The 23,701-nt window shown below is 38.8% G+C and overlaps 1 protein-coding gene across 1 annotated transcript; it reads right to left on the bottom strand.

Annotated features, from left to right (window-relative positions):
- Positions 1 to 5,778: 5,778 nt before the first annotated feature.
- MS3_00001244 (uncharacterized protein) lies at positions 5,779 to 12,709 on the bottom strand. The gene is made up of 4 exons (XM_051208722.1): positions 12,287 to 12,709; positions 7,116 to 7,154; positions 6,803 to 6,906; positions 5,779 to 6,298 (listed from the first exon to the last, which is right to left on the bottom strand). Exons 3-4 carry the CDS (start codon positions 6,897 to 6,899, stop codon positions 6,051 to 6,053), a joined length of 345 nt encoding a protein of 114 aa, XP_051073284.1. The 5' UTR covers positions 6,900 to 6,906; positions 7,116 to 7,154; positions 12,287 to 12,709; the 3' UTR covers positions 5,779 to 6,050.
- Between the last annotated feature and the right edge of the window lie 10,992 nt (positions 12,710 to 23,701).

Here is a 23,701-nt window from a genome sequence, read left to right on the forward strand (position 1 = left end):
GTTAAACTACTGTTCATTTCACCGCAAGAAATTCTAAACTCTATAACTCGCATCCTATTCGTTTCTGTGTTTCTAATGATCACATATCACCTTTACTTACTACTTTCAGTAGTTCACTTCATGTTCGAAAATGATAATATTTGTCAAGTGATGCTTTTCATGATTTTATTGTTGAAACTGGTAGTGTCAAATCCGCCGTTTCAATAGGGAAGTTGATGTACCAATTCTATAACTAAAGCTATTTCAGTTTCTATTTTTCGAGAATTACATGCAGCAAACATCCTAATCATCAGTGTTGCAATTTGCGGATCCGGAATGATAAATCTTCAATTATAAGTTGTGAATTCCTCATCACCGATTGTTGACCATCAATCACTGATCTAGAAGCTTTGAGAGTGCATTAGCGAAAATATGACGTTTGTATGAACCAATGGTTCCTTTATGATGCATGTCTGACTGATTTTGAATTCTAATTATGATACGTTCGTTTATGCTCAATAACTGGTTATATTTTTGCTAAATAAACTGTTACTTCCATCACAATTACTATTATTATTGTTATTATTTTTATTATCATCATTGATATTTCACTCACGTACACCAATTTCTGTCCGTCTTCTCTTTTCATTTTGCTGCGTGCATTGAAAATTATTTTTATCTCTGAGCAAACTCATTGTGGTGCATATGCATTGGACGCCTCATATTACCAATGTATAAGTGTTCAAATAATAATGATCATTCATTTAACTTCCTAAATTATTGCAGTCGAAACTACTGTGAGGCATTTGCGGATCGGAAATCCCACTAACATCGATGTCATAAAACATGAATTTGACAATTTTGCAATCTACCAACAGGTGTGCAATCGCTATCAGACAAGACGACGAATACGAGAAAATCAGTAGCATGAGAAACATCCAGTCAATGTGGACGATATTGCATACAATATATATAACGCGTTCATTTTTACCCATCTATTTCCATCTATATTGAATTGAACTATTTTGGAGAATTTAAGTTGAAAATAAATTTGAATGCTTCCAGTTATCATAAGCGCAGGACAGGGAGACTATCATAATGCGTCGTATGTGGCACCAACACTGATAATTGCTTAATGAATAGTATTTCGATGATGGTGAGATTCGATCAGTTAACTAAGATCTTGTTCAGTGACTTGAACAACTCTGTACTTCTTTGTTGCATCTTCACTTATTTGCCATCTCCCATTGTGTCGGATTACATTGAAGTTATAGATCACGATGTTAATTTGATTGATTGGTTGAAAATTCAGACAAACACGAATAAACACACTACAAAACAGAGGTCAAGCACATATGTGATGATGTTATAGATTTTTGTCAGTTGTATAACAACACACAGTCTCGTCTCGAACAAACACGCATTGAATTTCAGTTAATTACCGCATGATAAACGGTTCTCAAAAATGTGATCCAATGAGGGAAGTGTGCTCATGACGGTCGACAGACTAGACATTATGCTCAGTTCAGCAACCATCATTTCAAAATTAGTGAATGGAAAGGTGGATAATCAAATGACAGCAGAATACACTTACAATCACAACTAGAAATGCCAAGATGTGATCTTCACCCGGAATAATTTGAAATAGAATTGTGGGTCACATAACATGTGATTCGTACTGGATACCGATTCACTAAACAAGAACCAAGAAACATTGTGAAACGGTGATGGACACAAGTGGAGGTACTCGACACGCACATGCAACACAATTCCGAATAACAGATCATCACTCCGAAGTACTCAGTAACACCACATTCACCAGTCCATTGTCAAGTATGGAACACTTCACGTGTTCAACCTCATCTCTCATAACCATCTCCAAATCAAGTCATCCACACATTGTACATGTGATCATTGTTGATTGGCATGAAACATGGATTTATTCATCACAACCTACTCACGTTCAGCATGAACAGCTGCCAATCGTCACATTCGCGTGTCACTGGAGCACAGTGGAACACGTGCGCAACGTGACTGTTTCAGTGTTCATGAACATCCGTTTCAGTGATTGTGTCACGTGACTTTCAACTGTAATCCTCCATGTTACGAATATCTCTCACCATATAAATAATTGTGAAACACCATGTATTCTGATTAAAGTGGTTGAGTGAACAACGATTGGTGAGTGAAGTAAGTCATCGAATTGCACTGAGTCGCAGTGTATCCATATCAAAACACAACACTACTCCGCACATCACCACACTACAGCACACTCCACTACACAACACAACAACACACAACATCTCACTCCACACGTGGCATCCAGTTCACTCGCGACAATCACGCAACACACAACTGTCGCTCACTAATCTGCATTCCTCTTCTTCTTCTTCTTCCAGAACTGTCATGAGACTCGTCTTCATACTACTACTCAATGTCTTCCTCTTCGAACAACTACTGACCAAACCAATGCCATTCAACTCTACCATTCAATATAATCAAGGTACGTGTGTGTGTGTTTCACCGACAATCGTGATGGTAAGCACAAGACCAGTGAACTCGTCAGCCTCAATTTATCCATATCTTGGTATATCCTAGTATCTGAACATGTCCAGTGAGACCGAGTGATTGACTTTTCTAGAGTCGGATAACAAGATGAAGGTACTTGTTAGGGGCGACTAGCATCAAATGTGTGGTTGTGAATTCGTATGTTCACTGAGACAAAGCGTTTTGCAGCATTAGCAGTTGATTGTGGTTACTCTAATGACCTACTGTTTCAGATTGCTTCCGTTCCACTTGGATGATCGGATATTATCAATAGTCGTCTGTTCATTGAGTCGACTGACCACTGGACAGAGCTGCAGTAAACGAGTGTGCGGTTGAACAGTGATTGAAATTGTGTTCCATTGTGCACACTCACATACAGATTGAGTTCGATTAGGCCGAGTGACTACAGACTGCATTCCTCAACGTTTCTCTAATAATATGATTATTTTTTGTTCTGTAGGTGTGGACGGCTCCAAACCCAATATAGTTTTCATCGATGACGAAGATGATAAATTCAACTTTCAGCATGCCGGAAATTTAGATCCTTCAAACTCACAACTGCGACCTGAAAACCATGATATTGGCAATCCCAATCCTCCAAATTATACACCTGAGCGCTATCTCGAAATGATAAACCGAAATGTTGGTCAACACTGGTATCCAGGAGTTCGTCGTCCAGACATTGGACAGTACTATCGGTACTATTGAAATATTGAACCGTGATGGATCTGCATTTGACTCAGAACAATTCTCATATCTCAGTATCAACGATTTCTCCAAATTCCTCTTCACATCATCACAATTCACATACACCATATCATCTCCAGTTGTACTATTCTACTCATTTGTCTAACCATTAAATATACTGAATCCCACATCAACGATTTTCTATCGTCTTCCATCATCTATGACCTAATCATGCTGAGTATGTTAGGCTTTCAACTGTGTCTTGCCTTAGTTCTGTGTTTACTGTGATAACGACTCTTTCAACGTCATGTTTATTAGATGACTTCTACGTGATAGCGTCTCGATTAGTTGGATGAATTGTTACGCTAATATTTTACACTGTAAAACTCGGCGTATCTTGTATACCTTTACGCTTATATGTATAAGCTTTTCCACATGATACCATATTCATTTTATATTTTGCCAGTATTTTGTATAAGCTCACGGACGAGCTTGAAGCCAGATACACAGTAAATGTTAATAGACACATCATTTTCATTCCAATGATGTATAAGCAGATACCTTCAAACGGTTGTAATTACTCCATTCAGTCTTCTGTTCTTAGTGCAACACAGATATTTCAAACATATCTTTGTTGGAGGTGTGGATTTATTATGGCAACTATACTACAACCAATTTCGATTAACGTTAATTTTGCTTGAGCTTTTTATTAACTTGCTTAACTGACCACGTTATTCGAATAGTAACAATTCGCATATTTCTTTGTACCATTATGATCATGACCATATCTGTATAAACGTGTACGCTTGATCACATGACAGACTCTAGCGATAATCCCAATAGCTTGAATATCGCTCGATGATCCATCCTCTTCCCCATGTATGCATATACGCGAATGCTATTATTAGGCTCTGTCTCGCCTTGCTGTGCTTTGATTCGATTTGACTATAAATTTGCCTCTGTATTCGCTCGCACACACACGTTCGCCTCCCTGCTTCAATTCCGCTCGATGTGCTTATTGCTCTGATATCCATGCTATCCGCTGATAATCTGTAGTTGCCGCTTCTCATTGCCTTATGATTTCAAACATTGTTGGAATGTGTATGATAACGGTTACAAAGGTGATGGATTAACGAGGCAAATCTACCACAGTATGATCACAGATGAACAAACCGAATCACAATCAACCGAATATTTTCATTTCTCTGGACTTGGTATTCAGTTACCTTGATAATCAACTCTCAATTACTGATGAAGTTTGAATTGTTCATATCTTCTTTGTGTATTGTACGTTGCTGTGATCTTAGTACTTAATCGTTGTCCAGTGGTTTCGTTACATTTCTGCCGAGTACTTGCATTCAAACGACCCGTGTTGGTCTTTTGCACTTACTGGCTCATAGACTGAACATATGATGTGACTCGTCTCGTCAGTAGTCGACTAAATTATGTTGTAGGAATTTTTATTTCCGATTTCTTCTACAAACTTTTCTCCACACTATCGCTATATCAATCTGTTCGTGTTCATTGAATGAGGAAATGTTTGTTTATTTTACGTCGTGTAAGCGAAGTGGTTTTGCCTTCGAACATCTGATTGTTGAATTTGTTTATCTTGACCTGTGTGATTCGACCGACCATTTTGTTTCTTTCACCTTACCCACACTTACAATGTAGAAGTTTCGAAATATTTCATTTCATTTGAATTGCTTAAGATGTCCTTGCTGGTCAAATGCACACTGTGATAGTTAAGATCAATACTTAGAAAGAGGAGATATGATTTCAATGTAGGCGAAGTTAAATTACAGCAGAAATCGACTGGATGTAAAGCTGAAGTGTATCGGGTTCCCGACCAACAACCCACTCGCTAAATCTCGTAAACAACGATTCGCCTATTTACAGTATTTCCATCGTGTGTTGCCTGAAAACTTGACCGTTCGACTATTGTCATATAGAAAGAGGACACATCAATTTATAATATGAGTGAAACTGAATTAGATTAGAAACTACTCGCAACTCACTACACCATGGGTGGTTGCGAAAGTGATCAACAGGTCGGATTAAGACGCCATCGAAACAGCCTAAATTGTAAACGAACATCACGTAAATTCAGTATGTTTTGCTGAATAAGTAGAAAAGTGGCTATGTAAAATACGCATACGCATAAACAACTATCTTCACTATTCTAATCCTGATTGGAACCGATTGCAACGAAGTGAAACACATCTCATGATGATTAACTCTACAAAGTTAACAGAAAATCGTCGAACGCTTTCTACGATCTAGAAGAGAAATGTTCATTCGACTATGATTTGATTTGCTCAGTGATCATAGGGAAGATTAAACTTGCCATCACATGAACAGCGCGTAAGGAAAACCGTCAGTTCGTACCTTTATAGAAACACATCGACGTCATCGACATGACGACAAAAGCGATCGAATCTAACAACACGTGCACAATCTCCATCGGAAAAGACTACAAACACGAGGAAGTCAGTAGAATGTGAAACATCCAGTCAATGTGGACGATATCGTGTAGGTGTCATCTAATGAACATGACGTTGAAAGAGTCGTTATCACAGTAAACACAGAACTAAGGCAAGACACAGTTGAAAGCCTAACATACTCAGCATGATTAGGTCATAGATGATGGAAGACGATAGAAAATCGTTGATGTGGGATTCAGTATATTTAATGGTTAGACAAATGAGTAGAATAGTACAACTGGAGATGATATGGTGTATGTGAATTGTGATGATGTGAAGAGGAATTTGGAGAAATCGTTGATACTGAGATATGAGAATTGTTCTGAGTCAAATGCAGATCCATCACGGTTCAATATTTCAATAGTACCGATAGTACTGTCCAATGTCTGGACGACGAACTCCTGGATACCAGTGTTGACCAACATTTCGGTTTATCATTTCGAGATAGCGCTCAGGTGTATAATTTGGAGGATTGGGATTGCCAATATCATGGTTTTCAGGTCGCAGTTGTGAGTTTGAAGGATCTAAATTTCCGGCATGCTGAAAGTTGAATTTATCATCTTCGTCATCGATGAAAACTATATTGGGTTTGGAGCCGTCCACACCTACAGAACAAAAAATAATCATATTATTAGAGAAACGTTGAGGAATGCAGTCTGTAGTCACTCGGCCTAATCGAACTCAATCTGTATGTGAGTGTGCACAATGGAACACAATTTCAATCACTGTTCAACCGCACACTCGTTTACTGCAGCTCTGTCCAGTGGTCAGTCGACTCAATGAACAGACGACTATTGATAATATCCGATCATCCAAGTGGAACGGAAGCAATCTGAAACAGTAGGTCATTAGAGTAACCACAATCAACTGCTAATGCTGCAAAACGCTTTGTCTCAGTGAACATACGAATTCACAACCACACATTTGATGCTAGTCGCCCCTAACAAGTACCTTCATCTTGTTATCCGACTCTAGAAAAGTCAATCACTCGGTCTCACTGGACATGTTCAGATACTAGGATATACCAAGATATGGATAAATTGAGGCTGACGAGTTCACTGGTCTTGTGCTTACCATCACGATTGTCGGTGAAACACACACACACGTACCTTGATTATATTGAATGGTAGAGTTGAATGGCATTGGTTTGGTCAGTAGTTGTTCGAAGAGGAAGACATTGAGTAGTAGTATGAAGACGAGTCTCATGACAGTTCTGGAAGAAGAAGAAGAAGAGGAATGCAGATTAGTGAGCGACAGTTGTGTGTTGCGTGATTGTCGCGAGTGAACTGGATGCCACGTGTGGAGTGAGATGTTGTGTGTTGTTGTGTTGTGTAGTGGAGTGTGCTGTAGTGTGGTGATGTGCGGAGTAGTGTTGTGTTTTGATATGGATACACTGCGACTCAGTGCAATTCGATGACTTACTTCACTCACCAATCGTTGTTCACTCAACCACTTTAATCAGAATACATGGTGTTTCACAATTATTTATATGGTGAGAGATATTCGTAACATGGAGGATTACAGTTGAAAGTCACGTGACACAATCACTGAAACGGATGTTCATGAACACTGAAACAGTCACGTTGCGCACGTGTTCCACTGTGCTCCAGTGACACGCGAATGTGACGATTGGCAGCTGTTCATGCTGAACGTGAGTAGGTTGTGATGAATAAATCCATGTTTCATGCCAATCAACAATGATCACATGTACAATGTGTGGATGACTTGATTTGGAGATGGTTATGAGAGATGAGGTTGAACACGTGAAGTGTTCCATACTTGACAATGGACTGGTGAATGTGGTGTTACTGAGTACTTCGGAGTGATGATCTGTTATTCGGAATTGTGTTGCATGTGCGTGTCGAGTACCTCCACTTGTGTCCATCACCGTTTCACAATGTTTCTTGGTTCTTGTTTAGTGAATCGGTATCCAGTACGAATCACATGTTATGTGACCCACAATTCTATTTCAAATTATTCCGGGTGAAGATCACATCTTGGCATTTCTAGTTGTGATTGTAAGTGTATTCTGCTGTCATTTGATTATCCACCTTTCCATTCACTAATTTTGAAATGATGGTTGCTGAACTGAGCATAATGTCTAGTCTGTCGACCGTCATGAGCACACTTCCCTCATTGGATCACATTTTTGAGAACCGTTTATCATGCGGTAATTAACTGAAATTCAATGCGTGTTTGTTCGAGACGAGACTGTGTGTTGTTATACAACTGACAAAAATCTATAACATCATCACATATGTGCTTGACCTCTGTTTTGTAGTGTGTTTATTCGTGTTTGTCTGAATTTTCAACCAATCAATCAAATTAACATCGTGATCTATAACTTCAATGTAATCCGACACAATGGGAGATGGCAAATAAGTGAAGATGCAACAAAGAAGTACAGAGTTGTTCAAGTCACTGAACAAGATCTTAGTTAACTGATCGAATCTCACCATCATCGAAATACTATTCATTAAGCAATTATCAGTGTTGGTGCCACATACGACGCATTATGATAGTCTCCTGTCCTGCGCTTATGATAACTGGAAGCATTCAAATTTATTTTCAACTTAAATTCTCCAAAATAGTTCAATTCAATATAGATGGAAATAGATGGGTAAAAATGAACGCGTTATATATATTGTATGCAATATCGTCCACATTGACTGGATGTTTCTCATGCTACTGATTTTCTCGTATTCGTCGTCTTGTCTGATAGCGATTGCACACCTGTTGGTAGATTGCAAAATTGTCAAATTCATGTTTTATGACATCGATGTTAGTGGGATTTCCGATCCGCAAATGCCTCACAGTAGTTTCGACTGCAATAATTTAGGAAGTTAAATGAATGATCATTATTATTTGAACACTTATACATTGGTAATATGAGGCGTCCAATGCATATGCACCACAATGAGTTTGCTCAGAGATAAAAATAATTTTCAATGCACGCAGCAAAATGAAAAGAGAAGACGGACAGAAATTGGTGTACGTGAGTGAAATATCAATGATGATAATAAAAATAATAACAATAATAATAGTAATTGTGATGGAAGTAACAGTTTATTTAGCAAAAATATAACCAGTTATTGAGCATAAACGAACGTATCATAATTAGAATTCAAAATCAGTCAGACATGCATCATAAAGGAACCATTGGTTCATACAAACGTCATATTTTCGCTAATGCACTCTCAAAGCTTCTAGATCAGTGATTGATGGTCAACAATCGGTGATGAGGAATTCACAACTTATAATTGAAGATTTATCATTCCGGATCCGCAAATTGCAACACTGATGATTAGGATGTTTGCTGCATGTAATTCTCGAAAAATAGAAACTGAAATAGCTTTAGTTATAGAATTGGTACATCAACTTCCCTATTGAAACGGCGGATTTGACACTACCAGTTTCAACAATAAAATCATGAAAAGCATCACTTGACAAATATTATCATTTTCGAACATGAAGTGAACTACTGAAAGTAGTAAGTAAAGGTGATATGTGATCATTAGAAACACAGAAACGAATAGGATGCGAGTTATAGAGTTTAGAATTTCTTGCGGTGAAATGAACAGTAGTTTAACAAACCGACCGAATGTGTCACATCTCACCACACCGGGAGCATATAACATGAAGAAATGAACACGAATTACGAAATTGAACTTTGCCGCATGACAAACATTTACTGAACTTGTGCTTACATTTGTTCACTGCTTTCCAATTCTTCGATGAATCACTTCTCAGGATTTTGCGAGAACGGAAAATACCGTTGATTAAACGTCTGTTCATGTGACATGGACTACAGATCGGATTAGAATAGCCAAGTAATGTACTAGTATGCTAGGATAGTAGATGTCGTGGAAGTCAATTTCATGCACTGCCTCATAATAAATACATGCAGTCCTACCATTTTGGAAGGAACACTTTGCGATTTGTATAATCTCAACTCCCAGATATCGTAATTTAATTCCTGCGATGAGTTGGTCACTCAGCTGGACACGAAGTAGATCACCCACGTCACACTTGACCGCTTGTTACTGCCATTCCAGGATAAATTCTCTGGTATTTTGTTTTAAAATTAATGAAACACTGCTGGCCCTGTCTAGCTCTGAAAATAAACTTCAGCTAGTACAAAATTATGGTCTACGTGATATTAGTCGAGAAAGCTATGTGGACTAATATTCAGAAAATAACTGGTGCAACACGATGGACTCAATTGTACTAAATGTTACTCAAAATCATCAGGATACAGAAATTTATATTGAACCAACTTATCCGATTTCTAATGACTATACCAGATTTTGGTTCTCATAATAATACAAATAATTGTGATGAAATTTCTTGTAAAAATTAGGAAAATATGTCGGCTGAGTCAAATGATGGTCAAAAATCTAATTTAATTATGTTAGATGTTGATTTTACTAATGGCCCATTATCCACTAATGAGATTCCTAATGAATTTGAAAATAATGCTTCTGAAGAACCAAACTCTGACCTCAAATCAAAGGTCATTTCTAGTGGATTCTCCATTCAATGCGAGAAACATGGTTTAAATAAAGTCCTATTAATTGTAAATTGGAGATATAGGGATCCGACATTGTTTCGCGGAGAAGGAGGATGTTGGAGAATTTGAAGTCACACATAGTTTTTTAAAATCAGAATCTAAACTTGGAATCTTCAAAGAAAGGGGAGGTGTTATATCCGAGTGAAGATTAGATCACGGGTAACTTCTGAGACATATTAATTGACTATTATCGTCTATACATTCTTATGGTATAACTATTCAATAATTAGGTTACATATATTTATATTCCTCTTATTATAAGCTTTATTTTGATCCATAATTTATTATTGTACGATTTACTGTTCTTAAGCTATGTTGTTTATTGACTACTGCCTCTCAAGTTCACAGTCACTTTTTGGCTTTATTGTGTACAAATGTTATTTCCTATTTTATGGTGCGTTGCGGTCTGTTTGGTTGATATATAAACCCAGTAAGTCTGAAATAAATGATTCGATTCGCATAGTGGAAACTGGTATTGGTGTTCTGGACTCAAGTGGACGGACTAGGCCGACATAGGAACAATAGGGACGCTAGGCTGCTCATACCGGTCGAACGCAATTGGTGTTGGCACAGTGCTAAGATTGAATAAGTCGTACTTTGATTGGTGGATAAAACACTTGATAACGAGCCGTACATGAAGTCGAAACAGTTCTGAACAATAATAATATAGAAATTTTCACCTTCACGTCATTCAAATCTTGAACGTTTTACAGAATGTACTGGCAGTAGTGTGGGAGATTCTGTGATTAACAGAAGTGGAAGTACTCGACACGCACATGCAACACAATTCCGAATAACAGATCATCACTCCGAAGTACTCAGTAACACCACATTCACCAGTCCATTGTCAAGTATGGAACACTTCACGTGTTCAACCTCATCTCTCATAACCATCTCCAAATCAAGTCATCCACACATTGTACATGTGATCATTGTTGATTGGCATGAAACATGGATTTATTCATCACAACCTACTCACGTTCAGCATGAACAGCTGCCAATCGTCACATTCGCGTGTCACTGGAGCACAGTGGAACACGTGCGCAACGTGACTGTTTCAGTGTTCATGAACATCCGTTTCAGTGATTGTGTCACGTGACTTTCAACTGTAATCCTCCATGTTACGAATATCTCTCACCATATAAATAATTGTGAAACACCATGTATTCTGATTAAAGTGGTTGAGTGAACAACGATTGGTGAGTGAAGTAAGTCATCGAATTGCACTGAGTCGCAGTGTATCCATATCAAAACACAACACTACTCCGCACATCACCACACTACAGCACACTCCACTACACAACACAACAACACACAACATCTCACTCCACACGTGGCATCCAGTTCACTCGCGACAATCACGCAACACACAACTGTCGCTCACTAATCTGCATTCCTCTTCTTCTTCTTCTTCCAGAACTGTCATGAGACTCGTCTTCATACTACTACTCAATGTCTTCCTCTTCGAACAACTACTGACCAAACCAATGCCATTCAACTCTACCATTCAATATAATCAAGGTACGTGTGTGTGTGTTTCACCGACAATCGTGATGGTAAGCACAAGACCAGTGAACTCGTCAGCCTCAATTTATCCATATCTTGGTATATCCTAGTATCTGAACATGTCCAGTGAGACCGAGTGATTGACTTTTCTAGAGTCGGATAACAAGATGAAGGTACTTGTTAGGGGCGACTAGCATCAAATGTGTGGTTGTGAATTCGTATGTTCACTGAGACAAAGCGTTTTGCAGCATTAGCAGTTGATTGTGGTTACTCTAATGACCTACTGTTTCAGATTGCTTCCGTTCCACTTGGATGATCGGATATTATCAATAGTCGTCTGTTCATTGAGTCGACTGACCACTGGACAGAGCTGCAGTAAACGAGTGTGCGGTTGAACAGTGATTGAAATTGTGTTCCATTGTGCACACTCACATACAGATTGAGTTCGATTAGGCCGAGTGACTACAGACTGCATTCCTCAACGTTTCTCTAATAATATGATTATTTTTTGTTCTGTAGGTGTGGACGGCTCCAAACCCAATATAGTTTTCATCGATGACGAAGATGATAAATTCAACTTTCAGCATGCCGGAAATTTAGATCCTTCAAACTCACAACTGCGACCTGAAAACCATGATATTGGCAATCCCAATCCTCCAAATTATACACCTGAGCGCTATCTCGAAATGATAAACCGAAATGTTGGTCAACACTGGTATCCAGGAGTTCGTCGTCCAGACATTGGACAGTACTATCGGTACTATTGAAATATTGAACCGTGATGGATCTGCATTTGACTCAGAACAATTCTCATATCTCAGTATCAACGATTTCTCCAAATTCCTCTTCACATCATCACAATTCACATACACCATATCATCTCCAGTTGTACTATTCTACTCATTTGTCTAACCATTAAATATACTGAATCCCACATCAACGATTTTCTATCGTCTTCCATCATCTATGACCTAATCATGCTGAGTATGTTAGGCTTTCAACTGTGTCTTGCCTTAGTTCTGTGTTTACTGTGATAACGACTCTTTCAACGTCATGTTCATTAGATGACACCTACACGATATCGTCCACATTGACTGGATGTTTCACATTCTACTGACTTCCTCGTGTTTGTAGTCTTTTCCGATGGAGATTGTGCACGTGTTGTTAGATTCGATCGCTTTTGTCGTCATGTCGATGACGTCGATGTGTTTCTATAAAGGTACGAACTGACGGTTTTCCTTACGCGCTGTTCATGTGATGGCAAGTTTAATCTTCCCTATGATCACTGAGCAAATCAAATCATAGTCGAATGAACATTTCTCTTCTAGATCGTAGAAAGCGTTCGACGATTTTCTGTTAACTTTGTAGAGTTAATCATCATGAGATGTGTTTCACTTCGTTGCAATCGGTTCCAATCAGGATTAGAATAGTGAAGATAGTTGTTTATGCGTATGCGTATTTTACATAGCCACTTTTCTACTTATTCAGCAAAACATACTGAATTTACGTGATGTTCGTTTACAATTTAGGCTGTTTCGATGGCGTCTTAATCCGACCTGTTGATCACTTTCGCAACCACCCATGGTGTAGTGAGTTGCGAGTAGTTTCTAATCTAATTCAGTTTCACTCATATTATAAATTGATGTGTCCTCTTTCTATATGACAATAGTCGAACGGTCAAGTTTTCAGGCAACACACGATGGAAATACTGTAAATAGGCGAATCGTTGTTTACGAGATTTAGCGAGTGGGTTGTTGGTCGGGAACCCGATACACTTCAGCTTTACATCCAGTCGATTTCTGCTGTAATTTAACTTCGCCTACATTGAAATCATATCTCCTCTTTCTAAGTATTGATCTTAACTATCACAGTGTGCATTTGACCAGCAAGGACATCTTAAGCAATTCAAATGAAATGAAATATTTCGAAACTTCTACATTGTAAGTGTGGGTAAGGTGAAAGAAACACAATGGTCGGTTGTCAGTGAATTAATTTATTAAATACCTCAAAGATCTTTAGCGTTTTTGTGTCTTATTTTCCTGATGGATTTGTCCCTTACCCCGTGTTTATACCGGTTTGAGCTTTACTTTTAAACTCTGCCTTACGTTATCATGTTATCTAACAAAAATTGTTTGAATATCGTTTTATCCTAGTGCATAACTCATAAGAACATTCGATTTAGCACAGGCGTAACATTAGACAGACCTCAGTGAACCAACGTGCCTCGCGGTTACCTTCAAACGTCTTAATTGATAAATCTGTAGGACGTAACTTTTCTCAACACTTTCCCATTGGTCAAGATGGACTACTAAGTTAATCGCCATCAACACAACCACAACTAGCAGTTGCCTGTCTTAACTGTCAGCCAAGTCAAGTTCAACAAATTAATCCACTTCATCAAAATAATGATTTTTTATGCATTCTGAAATTCCTGGTCGAACTAGAACTACAGTTTTTTCAAGTGATAGTCCATATGATCAATCAAACATAATAAACCACAGTCTATGCAAATCTAAAATACACAACATCGACACGGAAGCTCTCGGTTTTTTCACACTCCATGCTCCCTTTTAAAACGTATTACTTATCAATGCACGTTCACTTCTGAACAAAATTTCAGCCTTGAGAAAATTAGCTTCTCTAACCAAGCCTTCTTTCATACTTATCACTGAAATATGGTTCGCTCAAGCAGTATCTGATCCAGAATTAAATGTCCAGAACTATCGAATCTGTCTCTGTGATAGGGAAACTAAGCGAGGAGGTGGTTGTATTACATATGCTTTGGATACCCCAGAATCAGTCTGGATATCAGTCAACACTCTGAATCATAGTCTACTCCTTGGATGTATATACAGAGCTCCTGATAGTTCCAATAATGGGATTGATCTTATTATCAATGCATTCATACATGCATCTACTCTAAACTTTAATGCTAAGGTTATCACTGGGGATTTCAATTATCCTGGGATTAACTGGAGCACCGGTAGTTGTCCGTCATGTAACGATGAGTTCTCGGCAACCATTAACATGCACTGCTAGTCATAGTGGGTTCGTACCCCAACTAGAGGCGATAGTATACTTGATCTCATATTTAGTAGAGATGTCACCTCATCATCTGTAAAAGTATACGATGAATTCGAAAGCAGTGACCATAAGATAGTAGTTTGTGCTCTCCCTATTTATCCCTCTTATAACCGACCCATTCAAAAAACCTGCCAATATATAGACTATAAACATGCACTCACTGATTAAACTTTCAGAGTGGGATAACTTTTTTTCATGTAATAGTCTCATGGATACTATCGACGAATTCTATCTGATCGTTAACTCTTGTTTAGATTCCTGTGTACCTGTTAAAATGTACAGGTTTAGTAAACCTTACCAGCTAAATATCGTAATAAACTAAGACGCCTACAGAATCGTTATTTTAAGTCAAACGACTTCACGGGAGTTGCACAAATAACAATAATTTTTAATCAAATTAAAGAGAAACATAGGTTGAAAGCCATTAATGAGGAGTTACTAGCACTTATTACTAACTCAAAAGTGAAAAAACTTAACACTCCTTTTCAATAAACGTGCCAAAGCAACTCAAAATGTTGATATACCATGCATCCAGCATAATGACAATTTTATATACGACTCTAAAACTATAGCAGACCTTTACAGTGGTATTTTCGCGAATAATTTAGATTTCATAAATGGTTCTGCTTTGAGAGCAATGTGCGTGACTAGCAACTCAATAAAATCTATCTCCTTCACACACATGAAAATTAATAAGGCTATAAATACCCTTAAGCTCTCGAGAGGTCATGGAGCAGACGGGATTTTACCCTTTCTCTACAAATATGGTGGTTCAGATATTCCGCTTCTTCTTCTAAAGCTGTTTACTCCCTCTATGGAAACTGGTTCTTACCCTTACTGTTGGCAACCGCGTACATCATACAACGTTACAAATCTGGAGATAAGACTGACATGAACAGTTACCGGCCGATAAATATTACTCCAGTTATCTCTAGGATTATGGAAAAAATTATAAGTGATGAACTTTCCAAATATTTACTGGCTGGAAAATTTACCAATGATGCTCAACATGGATTTCTTAAAAATCGATCTTGCATGACATGTCATTTTAACTTCTTTAATTTAGTCTATTCTCTACGTAGCCAAGGATATCTAGTCTTAGTGCTATATCTGGACATTTCTAAAGCCTTCGACATGGTTAGCCACCAACTTCTTATAAGTAAACTCGCATCTTATGGGGTTAAAAATTCTTTGCTAGCTTGGTTTGATTCCTTTCTCAGCAATCGACATCAAATAGTTAAAATTAACTCTTCATTATCGAACGCTGTCGCTGTTAAAAGTGGTGTAATACAAGGTAGTGTCTTAGGCCCTTTGTCCTTTTTAGTGTTTATCAATGATATTTGTGAAAGTTTTTGTGTGGGTAACCCCCTTCTATATGCAGATAATCTTAGAGTAGTATATTCATTTTCTCCACATGAGCTGAAAAATATGCAAAATTGCATCAGCATGGAGCTTAACAAGGTAGCACAGTGGTGCTTAAAATGGCAACTGGAGCTTAATACGGCTAAATGTGGATGGATATGCTTCGACGATACATCACTCAACCTAGGCCTTACCATAAATGGAGAAGTGTTATCTAGGTTACATACAGTAGTAGACTTAGGACTTAGATACTCCTACGACTTGTCGTTTACAGAACAGATATTGAAACAGACCTCCAAGTCTCAAAGTCTTGTGGGTTACATAACTCAAAACCTTTATAACAATGAGTCACGTATTTTAATGTACAAAGTTTGTGTTCGACCGCTTCTAGAATATTGCACGTTTATTCTTAACAGTGCGTGCATGAAGGATAAATTAAGACTGAAATCGGTACAGAGACGATTTACACTTCATATTCTTGGAGCTGATTGTACCTTAACTTATAATTCTAGATGTAATAAACTTGGGCTCGACCTTTTATGGAAGAGGAGACTCAAACTACTTCAAACTACTTAATAAACTATCCTTTACATCCAATCAAGTGATTCAGTATGCAGAAACTTCTCATTATGGCATCCATAATTCCTTGTCACTAGTGAAATAAACTTATTCTAAATCATCTCTCTATATGAATTACTTTATCTGTAAATTTTCTAGACTCTGGAATAACCTGCCACAATCTATCCGTACGATAAAATCACTCCCATTATTTTTTCGCTGCATCGATGCATACTGCTCCTCTGAAAATACATTGAATGTTCTAGCACCTGTAAGTGTATCTCATTCCACCAGTGATATTATAGGAACTTTAAATGTTTAGCCATTTTTATTAGTGCATTCCCTAAGTGAAACCACCTACTTGCTGTCACTTTATGTTAACACCGACCCTAGCAACTTTAGCTAATTTGAATAATATCTAACATCAACTGTATATCACTGTGTCACATGACACACGCATTTAGGTAGACCTGATTGATATATTTTGGTAATTACTGCTTTATTGTTCCGTGCTCTCTGTTTTCGTTTTAATTTCTCTAGTTGTAGATAATTATCATTAATTCGATCTGGCACAGGAAATGATCTTAATTACATCGTTCAACAGGCTGTCCACTTAAAAAAAATTAAAAGCTTTCGGCTGATGAGTTGGGTCGCTGTAATACATGTACTGCCTAAACAATTACTCAACTAGTATGCGTAAAACTATCTTATATCACATGTTTCTCCTCTACACCTAGTGTTACTATTTATATTGAATTGACTATGCCTTTACACTGGCGTGATATCTGCAACTATTATTTTCAGAATATATATTATTATTATTCGAGATTAGGTATGGCAGTAGCCTTAGAGGAGCTACAGGCGGAGAAACATTTGCTTCATATACACAAGGAGTTTCATTGATACTATCAAAACAAGCACAAAATGCACTTATAGGATGCGAATCTCATGGACATAGGATCATCAAATCCTCCCTCAAAACAAAGAAATAGGCCATTACAATGAACTTCATCCAATGCTATGCGCCTACGATCGACTACAATGAAGACGCTAAAGATCAATTCTACTGTGGAGATAGGCCTGATAAACCTATTTTGTAAGTAGCATTTGATAGCTTTTGCATTTATTTTGTTTATTTCCACAGTCTGTACATTTATCACCAAACGATTGTACTTGTTGTTTAAGTACGTGACCTTGACAACATACTTCCTTCCGTTTTGAATTACACATAGCACGACATTGTTAGCTGTGCATCAATAAATACACTCTTATACACACATGCCTCGTTTTATCATGCCTGTGGATATAATAACTAAACTACTGATTAACTATCAACTATATTTATAGACTGACGTAGCATTCCTATTGCATTCTACGTCCAGAAAACTGGCTGGAGCCATATTTACCTTTTTGGAATTATTATTTATCTATAATTGTGAATCTTTGGTGCCAAGCACAACGGAACACGCAAAAGCCAGCTGATTTAAGTAGCGTCCTTGAACTTTTATTTTGCGTTAATAATTTATAAGTTGTTTATTGTTTTATTAACTTTTGGACGTAATAATTTTATTGCTATTCCTTTTTGGTTAATATACTGTTTGGTCCACCACACTACGATAGGCTGCAGTCAATTGTCGAGAAGTTCTCAACAAAGGACCTGACCATTCTGATGGGAGATTTAAATGCCAAAGTTGGAATGGAAAACACCGGATATGAAGACGTAATGGGACGATATGGACTGGGAGAAAGGAACGAAAATGGTGAGAGACTTGTAAACTTATGTGCCTTCAACAAACTGGTCATAGGCGGCATCATATTCCCACATAAACACATTCACAAAACCACATGGATTTCACCGGATCACACAACACAGAACCAAATCAACCACATCTGCATCAATATAAAGTTCAGGAGGACGATGAAGGATGTGAGAATCAAGAGAGGAGCTGATATAGCCTCAGATCATCACTTGATGGCCGCCAAGATGTAATCAAAACTCAAGAAGTGCTGGATGACGGGGCGGAAAACACTGTGGTCGGATTGGGATTACCAATTGTAGCGTGGCGTCGAGTTGAGATTAACTATGAACACCGCTACCAAGAAACACGTGCCAAATAGATCAGAAGGCGTAAGAAGCTCGTTCCAAATGACTCCATAAAATCCCCGAGAAGCCAAATACCAGAAGGCAATTAATGGACCAAATCGAGATGTATTCGCTGGCGATCTCGTGGCATCGAAAGGATACCGAGATCGTGCCAGAATACAAGCTTGGTTACAGAACGTAACCGAATTCGCGCGAAGTTACAATCAAAGTGTAAGTAAAAGAATGGAAGCACAAAATAGCTGTCATTAGCACAATCAAACAAAAGCACATTGAAACGAGCACTGGTACAGTTGGTTATAATAATAATTGTTTTTATTAAACCAGTCGTGTTCTCGTGATAAACGTGAGTCACTACAGGAGCCCCCGCTAGAAAGGGTTTACACTTTCGATAAATAGCGGTTTGAATCGTTGGACTGATCGGCTGACGAGCGATTGTAGGACGGAAGAATCGGCGAACAGGAAAGCGATCGTTGATCGTCGAGTTGCCAACGAAGGTCGTTTTCGGAGAACAGTACCAGGAACGATGTGTTGTATTTATTGCTCGAATTGGCATGCTACACCAGAGTGGTTTGTATCCAGAATCTGAAGAGGGCGTTCGTAGAGGTGCGCACCAGAAACGCTGCAGACGTAGGACGAAACCACGTTGAGCCAAAAGACCAGAAGCGACCGTAACGACCAAGTTCGAGACCAAGCGTGTGCCAAGCATTCGAAACCAATATATCGACTGAGTGCGTTGACAAGAGCATGGGTGATCAGGCCAGCTTTCGCCAAAGTTGACTGAAGTCGACGGAACCAAGCGGAGATGGTCGAAGGCGTGGGCTCAGGAAACAAAAAGAAAATAAAAAAAGAAGAGTGTAGCATACGTGTAGTATAGGAATAATCCTACACCGTATCGGTTGTTGACTGTGCGACTATTCGCGGAAGCGTACGGGTAACCGTACTCGGCGACCGGAACGTGAGACGGCAGTCTCGTTTGCGTCGTGTGAGCCTGCAATCTCATCCGAAGTCAAGGGCGGCGTGGTCTGCTGATCTGGACGTGAGACTGTCGTCTCGTCCGTAGACGGTGCAGATGACGCGTGCTGTTGACCGGGACGTGAGAATGAGGTCTCAGATGTATCTAGCGTGGGACCTGAAGAAGGTTTAAGGATCCCGCTAGTAGGTTTGATAGGTCTAGCATTGAATCTCAGGTTACCAGATAGGGCACTGTCATCGACGTGTGCTGGTTTGAGACGATCAACGCTGACGATCTCGACGCGTCCATATCGATCAACCTTGAAGGTCTTTTCGTGACGAGCGATCACGTGAAAAGGGCCTTCGTAAGGTTGTTGCCAAGGTTTGCGTACCGAATCTACTCGTACAAAAACATGTGAACAGGTAGATAACTCTCGAGGGAGAGCGACCTGTCGATGTTGTATTCGAGTTGACACCGGAGACAGCGTTCACATAAATGCAGACAGTCGACGGACGTTGTCTGATTTACCGAAATTAGGTCTGCTCCGTTGTGTGAAGAATTCTCCGGGCAGACGCAATGTCGTGCCGTATACCATTTCAGCGGCGGAACATTGTATATCTGCCTTCAAGCTCGTTCGAATACCTAAGAGGACGAGCGATAAGGTTTCGTACCAGTTGTCGTTCTCGTGTGCTCGTAGAGCACTTTTAAGTTGGCAATGAAACCGTTCAACCTAACCATTTGATACTGAGAGGTAGACGTTAATGCGTATGCGGATGCATTCCGTACCAAGCAGCCGGGTCAGCGAGGAGAATAAATAATAGGGGAAAATTTCTCGAATAAAGCGTGGAATTCATCGTCACGCGAATAAAAAAGTAACAAGGATTCGGTACACATACATGTGAGTCTATTATATTAATACCATTCTTATCGTTATCCGTCATGTCGAGTATATTATATATTAAATATGAAAATATACGACAGACGTGGATAGATAAATCATAGACTCACCGAATTGGCTTCTTTGGAAGATTTGACCAGAAGCAGAGGCGTGTTCCAAAATACGGGTCACCAATTGTATTCGATTTGGGATTACCAATTGTAGCGTGGCGTCGAGTTGAGATTAACTATGAACACCGCTACCAAGAAACACGTGCCAAATAGATCAGAAGGCGTAAGAAGCTCGTTCCAAATGACTCCATAAAATCCCCGAGAAGCCAAATACCAGAAGGCAATTAATGGACCAAATCGAGATGTATTCGCTGGCGATCTCGTGGCATCGAAAGGATACCGAGATCGTGCCAGAATACAAGCTTGGTTACAGAACGTAACCGAATTCGCGCGAAGTTACAATCAAAGTGTAAGTAAAAGAATGGAAGCACAAAATAGCTGTCATTAGCACAATCAAACAAAAGCACATTGAAACGAGCACTGGTACAGTTGGTTATAATAATAATTGTTTTTATTAAACCAGTCGTATTCTCGTGATAAACGTGAGTCACTACAACACCACAAAAGTTTAGTAAGACCTTTCTTCGGATACTGACAAACTCAGTGAATCCAAGACAGCCTTCAGCAATAGGTTTCAGGCATTTCACGACCTACTCTGGAGAGCGACTGGAAGGGGATCAAAAAGGCAACCACTTCAAAATGTCATGAGGTTCTGGGCTACGAGAAGCGCCATCACAAGGAATGGATCACTGTTGATACACTGGATAAGATTCAAGAAAGGAGGAACAAGAAGGAAGCAATCAGTATCAACTGAACAGTAGCAGAGAAAACCAAGGCACAAGCTGAATACACATAATTAAACAAGCAAGTAAAGAGGAGCATGAGAGCCGACAAACGTAAATACGTGGAAGATCTATCAATGGCGACGGACAAGGCTGCAAGAGAAAGAAACCTGAGATAATTGTATAATATAACAAAGAAGATCTCTGGAAATTATGGTAAACGAGAACGACCAGTGAAAAGCAAGGAAGGTAAAGTAGTCACCAACATTGAAGAATAGAGAAACAGGTGGGAAGAACACTTCAAGGGATTTTTGAACTGACCAGCCCCAAGAAACCCACCCGACATCGAACCAGCAACCACGAACCCCACAATAGATGTTGGCTCATCAACAATTGAAGAGATCTGCATGGCCAGCAAACAACTTGAAAGCGGCAAAGCAGCGGCACTAGACGGTGTAGCAGCTGCTTCAGTGTCAAATGGTCCCAACATAAACAAAGAGAAATGCAAAATCGTCTGAATAAATTAGACATTTCTATGCATATTTACTGTGTATCTGGGTTCAAGCTCGTCCGTGAGCTTATACAAAATGCTGGTAAAATATAAAATGAATATGGTATCATGTGGAAAAGCTTATAAATATGAGCGTAAAGGTATACAAAATACAGTGTATAACATGATTATAATAATTCTTTAGATCAAACACTGTTGGAATGTGTATGATAACGGTTACAAAGGTGATGGATTAACGAGGCAAATCTACCACAGTATGATCACAGATGAACAAACCGAATCACAATCAACCGAATATTTTCATTTCTCTGGACTTGGTATTCAGTTACCTTGATAATCAACTCTCAATTACTGATGAAGTTTGAATTGTTCATATCTTCTTTGTGTATTGTACGTTGCTGTGATCTTAGTACTTAATCGTTGTCCAGTGGTTTCGTTACATTTCTGCCGAGTACTTGCATTCAAACGACCCGTGTTGGTCTTTTGCACTTACTGGCTCATAGACTGAACATATGATGTGACTCGTCTCGTCAGTAGTCGACTAAATTATGTTGTAGGAATTTTTTATTTCCGATTTCTTCTACAAACTTTTCTCCACACTATCGCTATATCAATCTGTTCGTGTTCATTGAATGAGGAAATGTTTGTTTATTTTACGTCGTGTAAGCGAAGTGGTTTTGCCTTCGAACATCTGATTGTTGAATTTGTTTATCTTGACCTGTGTGATTCGACCGACCATTTTGTTTCTTTCACCTTACCCACACTTACAATGTAGAAGTTTCGAAATATTTCATTTCATTTGAATTGCTTAAGATGTCCTTGCTGGTCAAATGCACACTGTGACAGTTAAGATCAATACTTAGAAAGAGGAGATATGATTTCAATGTAGGCGAAGTTAAATTACAGCAGAAATCGACTGGATGTAAAGCTGAAGTGTATCGGGTTCCCGACCAACAACCCACTCGCTAAATCTCGTAAACAACGATTCGCCTATTTACAGTATTTCCATCGTGTGTTGCCTGAAAACTTGACCGTTCGACTATTGTCATATAGAAAGAGGACACATCAATTTATAATATGAGTGAAACTGAATTAGATTAGAAACTACTCGCAACTCACTACACCATGGGTGGTTGCGAAAGTGATCAACAGGTCGGATTAAGACGCCATCGAAACAGCCTAAATTGTAAACGAACATCACGTAAATTCAGTATGTTTTGCTGAATAAGTAGAAAAGTGGCTATGTAAAATACGCATACGCATAAACAACTATCTTCACTATTCTAATCCTGATTGGAACCGATTGCAACGAAGTGAAACACATCTCATGATGATTAACTCTACAAAGTTAACAGAAAATCGTCGAACGCTTTCTACGATCTAGAAGAGAAATGTTCATTCGACTATGATTTGATTTGCTCAGTGATCATAGGGAAGATTAAACTTGCCATCACATGAACAGCGCGTAAGGAAAACCGTCAGTTCGTACCTTTATAGAAACACATCGACGTCATCGACATGACGACAAAAGCGATCGAATCTAACAACACGTGCACAATCTCCATCGGAAAAGACTACAAACACGAGGAAGTCAGTAGAATGTGAAACATCCAGTCAATGTGGACGATATC

The sequence above is a fragment of the Schistosoma haematobium genome, chromosome 1, assembly GCF_000699445.3.
Source record: "Schistosoma haematobium chromosome 1, whole genome shotgun sequence".
Lineage (NCBI taxonomy): Eukaryota > Metazoa > Platyhelminthes > Trematoda > Strigeidida > Schistosomatidae > Schistosoma > Schistosoma haematobium.

Excerpts from the sequence above, each read along its gene's own strand:
- MS3_00001244 (XM_051208722.1), bottom strand. The coding sequence starts at position 6,899 with ATGAGACTCGTCTTCATACTACTACTCAATGTCTTCCTCTTCGAACAA. Across the intron at positions 6,299-6,802 it reads TACCATTCAATATAATCAAG|GTGTGGACGGCTCCAAACCC; the intron begins GTACGTGTGTGT and ends TTTGTTCTGTAG.